This window comes from Tupaia chinensis, unplaced genomic scaffold, assembly GCF_000334495.1.
Source record: "Tupaia chinensis unplaced genomic scaffold, TupChi_1.0 Scaffold000429_1, whole genome shotgun sequence".
NCBI classification, from domain to species: Eukaryota; Metazoa; Chordata; class Mammalia; order Scandentia; family Tupaiidae; genus Tupaia; species Tupaia belangeri.
In genome coordinates, this window is record NW_006159934.1 from 565,193 (window position 1) to 569,031 (window position 3,839).

The 3,839-nt window shown below is 59.9% G+C and overlaps 1 protein-coding gene across 1 annotated transcript; it reads left to right on the forward strand.

Annotated features, from left to right (window-relative positions):
• Positions 1-1,220: 1,220 nt before the first annotated feature.
• VPS37D (VPS37D subunit of ESCRT-I) lies at positions 1,221-3,595 on the forward strand (the record flags this gene model as incomplete). The annotated part of the gene is given in 3 exon segments (XM_014590327.2): positions 1,221-1,392; positions 1,847-1,929; positions 2,499-3,595. Coding segments are annotated over 3 exon segments (624 nt in total), but the record flags the coding sequence as incomplete, so codon positions are not given.
• Positions 3,596-3,839: the final 244 nt, after the last annotated feature.

Below are 3,839 nucleotides of genomic sequence, written 5' to 3' on the forward strand. Positions count from 1 at the left end.
GGGGGCCGCCAGTGGACGCGGGAGCCTGGCACGTACAAGTGGGCCCCGCGGAGCCGCCCCCGGGGGAGGGGGCGCTCAGAGCCAGCCTGGGGCGGGTGGGGCGCCGAGAAGCCAGGGAGGCGCCCGTGCACCCCCGGGATGGCCGTGAGGCGTGTCCTACAGCGGATGCTCCGGGGAGGTGTGTTCCGGGGGCCAGGGGATGGCTCTGTTGTTGGGGGCCCTGGCTCGCACACCCACGTTCTTTAGGGCCCGAAAGGGGAGGCGCCTTCCATAGGGAGAACTAGGGGCCTGTTTGACACCTGGGGGACCGTTGGGGGTGGGCTACGCCTTCTGGGGGCGCCAGAGGGGGCTTTGTGTCTTGCGTTGGGGAGGGGTGCCGAGAGCTGAGGTGTGTATTCCATAGGCCACCATAAGAGAAAGTTGTATATTTCACGGGAGATAGGCCTGGGCTGGTTGTCTGTGGGGGGCAGGAAGGGAAAGTGTGTGTTGGAAGGAGGCAGACAAGGAGGGGCAAGGCATCCTACAGGGGACAGATGGAGGGGAGCGTTCTCCAGGGGCAGGGAGGGGGCTTGGCCCTCCTGGAAACAAGGAAAAAGCCTTCTGGGCCAGGCTCTGCTTCTGCAAGAGGAGGAAAGCAGGGAGTAGGTGCTGGAGATCAGGGAGGAAAAGGGGGTGTGTATTCCTTGGGGTGTGGGAATTCCACTGGAGGGCAAAGGAGGGGATGTGAGAGGAAGAGAGGGTGACCGGAAGGGGGCACTAGGAAGGGACAGGGTGCAGGCATCACCCCGGAGAGTAAGAGCAGGGGGTGGGAGTGTTTTCAGCACAAACACCTGAGGAGGAAGCAGACAAAGGCCTGGAATGAGAGGGAAGCTGCCCATGCATGGAAAATGGGACAGAGGAGGGAGGGGAACTCCTCAGGGACCTGAGCAGACATATTAATTGAAAAATTAAAAATTAACTAACATTTGTAGAGGCCTTCATAGTTTTTCTCACTGAAGTCCTACAACCGCCCCATAAGGCAGATGTTTTTAACTTGCTGTGTAGAAGAGGAAACTGAGGCTGGAGAGGGAGCTCAAAGCAAAACCTCCTGTTAACTTGCCCTCCTGAAGGCTGGGCCTCCAGGTGCCTCTGGCTTGGCCTGTGTGTGCTGGAGCCCAGGGTGGCAGTAAGGTGGATGGGCCTGGCTCCTTGTGCCACCTCTTAGTTCTTCTCTGTGGTAGTTCCAGGGCCTGCAGCTGGAGCGGGAGGCATGCCTGGCCTCCAACTACGCACTGGCCAAGGAGAACCTGGCCCTGCGGCCCCGCCTGGAGATGGGCCGGGCTGCCCTGGCCATCAAGTACCAGGAGCTTCGAGAGGTGGCTGAGAACTGTGCAGACAAGCTGCAGCGACTGGGTGAGGAGACATCGGGGGAACTGCCTGGGGGTTGGGGATGGGGCAGGCTCTGAGGGTGGGATTCAGACAGACCTCCTTCTGGTCTCCTGGAAGATGGAGTTGGGGAAGTGAGCAGTAGGTGAGTGAACTTGGGTTGGAGAGGCCTTGGGGGGGGTGTGGGTAGTGGGAGTGGGAAAAAGGGGACCCCTGTACTCAAAGTCCCCCTGGGATGCTCTAGGAGACAAAGCTCCTGCTTTCTCTTTTGCTCTAGAACTGGAAACAGAACCTTGGTGAGGGAAGGGTACACAAGCTGATCACATGGGCATCGTATAGATGAGGAAACAGGCATCAGGGTTAGGGAGCATAGTAGGCTCACAGCCAATGGGAGAGTCAGAACCCAGGCTCTGGCCTGTCTGTCCTGGGCAACAGGTCCTGGGAGCAGGGGCTCTTCACTTTGTTCCTCTGTGGCCCTCAGAGGAGAGCATGCATCGCTGGAGCCCCCATTGTGCACTGGGCTGGCTGCAGGCTGAGCTGGAAGAAGCTGAGCAGGAGGCTGAGGTGAGGAAAAGGGAGACTGGGCGTAGGGGCAGGCAGGGAGGGAGACCATTCCTATCCCACTGCCCTGTTCATGCATATAGTGCAGACTTGGGACCCGTCCTCCAGGAAGCCTACCTTGAGTGCCTGCCCCACCTGGCCAGCACTGGACAGCAGGGCTCCCCCTTGCACCTATGATTTCCCCCTGGTTCCTTCATGAATTTCTCAGGCCAGCTTAGGGCTGGGTGTGCAGAGGAGCTGGGACATACTTCTTGGTACTGGGTTGGGAGCCTTCAGTGAGTTGAAGAGAGTCTAGGGAGGGGGGTCCAGGCCCCACTTCTACTTTATATATGTCCCTACCTCTGACCCTGCCTCATCTCTGACCCAACAGGTCTGATGATAGTGTCATTTTACACATAATGAAGACATTTGTCCCTAGTCCCTCAGAGGCAGGCCCAGGCTGGAACCCAGGGTGTCCTGTCCCCTAGTCATGGGATGGTCACCAGAGGAGGGACTCAGGGTAGGAGGGAGAGAGGACCAACTCTTGGTCTCTGGGCATGCTCCTCCCAAACTTTCTCTCCCTTCTGTCCCAGGAGCAGATGGAACAGCTGCTGCTTGGGGAGCAGAGCCTGGAGGCCTTCCTGCCTGCCTTCCAGCGGGGGCGTGCCCTGGCCCATCTGAGGCGGACCCAGGCAGAGAAGCTGCAGGAGCTGCTGCGGCGTCGGGAACGGTCTGCTCAGCCAGCCCCCACTGCTGCTGCTGCTGCTGATCCCCCCAAACCCTTCCCTGCTGCAGCTGTCCTGCCCACAGGGGCTGCCCGGGGGCCACCAGCAGTGCCCCGGAGCCTGCCCCCCTTGGACTCCCGCCCAGTGCCCCCACTGAAGGGCTCCCCCGGGTGCCCCCTTGGCCCAGCTCCTCTGCTGAGCCCTCGGCCCTCTCAGCCAGAACCCCCACACCGGTAGGATCCAGGGTATGGCCCCCCAGTGGGGGGGTCCAGACAAACTTGATGCGTGGCTCCTCCTCCTCCCCCACTGTCTGGGTGGGGGGAGGGGCAGGCCCCTCCCCCTGGCCTCAGGCAGGCCCTGGCCCTGGAGGCTGAGCTGGGGAGGAGAGTCACCTGGAAGATGCCCAGAGAGGGCTGGGGGTGGGATGGGCAGGGTTTTATGCCTTTGGGGCTGAGGAAACTCTGCCTTTTTTGTCTCCCTGGCTGGGACCTCCAGGGTGATGGCCAGCCCAGATGAAAGAACTTTACTCACCTTTGGGGGCCTGGGAAGGTGCCTGCTTCCCCCAAGGGGCCCTGCCTAGGGGCCTGCTGCACCCTGCCACTCTACTGGGCTCGCACAATGCCACAGCCAACAGGAGTGTTTTCCATCTCGTCCTCAGCCTACTTTTCCCCCAGTTCTGGGGCCCATTGCCTAGGAGCCAGGTGGTCAGGCCCCAGCTGCTGGGCCAGAGACACCGTGGCTCAGGGGCTACTCTGGCCCACTCATGCTCCAGATCCTGGGGCAAGGTAGGCTAGGGGATTCTGACCTGCACAGGTGAGAGTGGGCCATCCCTAGGAAAGACCATTCTGTATTTTTCTGTCCCTGTCTCCTTAGAATGGAACCTTTTTGAGGGCAGGTCCTTGTCTTTGTATGTTCTGTCCCCAGCCCCGCTTCCTAGGGGCCGTCAATAAATGTGATAATGAGGATGAAAAAAAAAAAAAATCAACAGCACCTCACTGAGGTCTGTATCTCACTTTGGAGAAGACCGGGTAGCTGGAGGGAGGTGGGTGGAGGTGGAGGTGCACGGGCGGGGGCCATTCCCAACAGACGTCTGCCACCTGCACAGGTGAGAGTGGGCCATCCCTAGGAAAGACCATTCTGTATTTTTCTGTCCCTGTCTCCTTAGAATGGAACCTTTTTGAGGGCAGGTCCTTGTCTTTGTATGTTCTG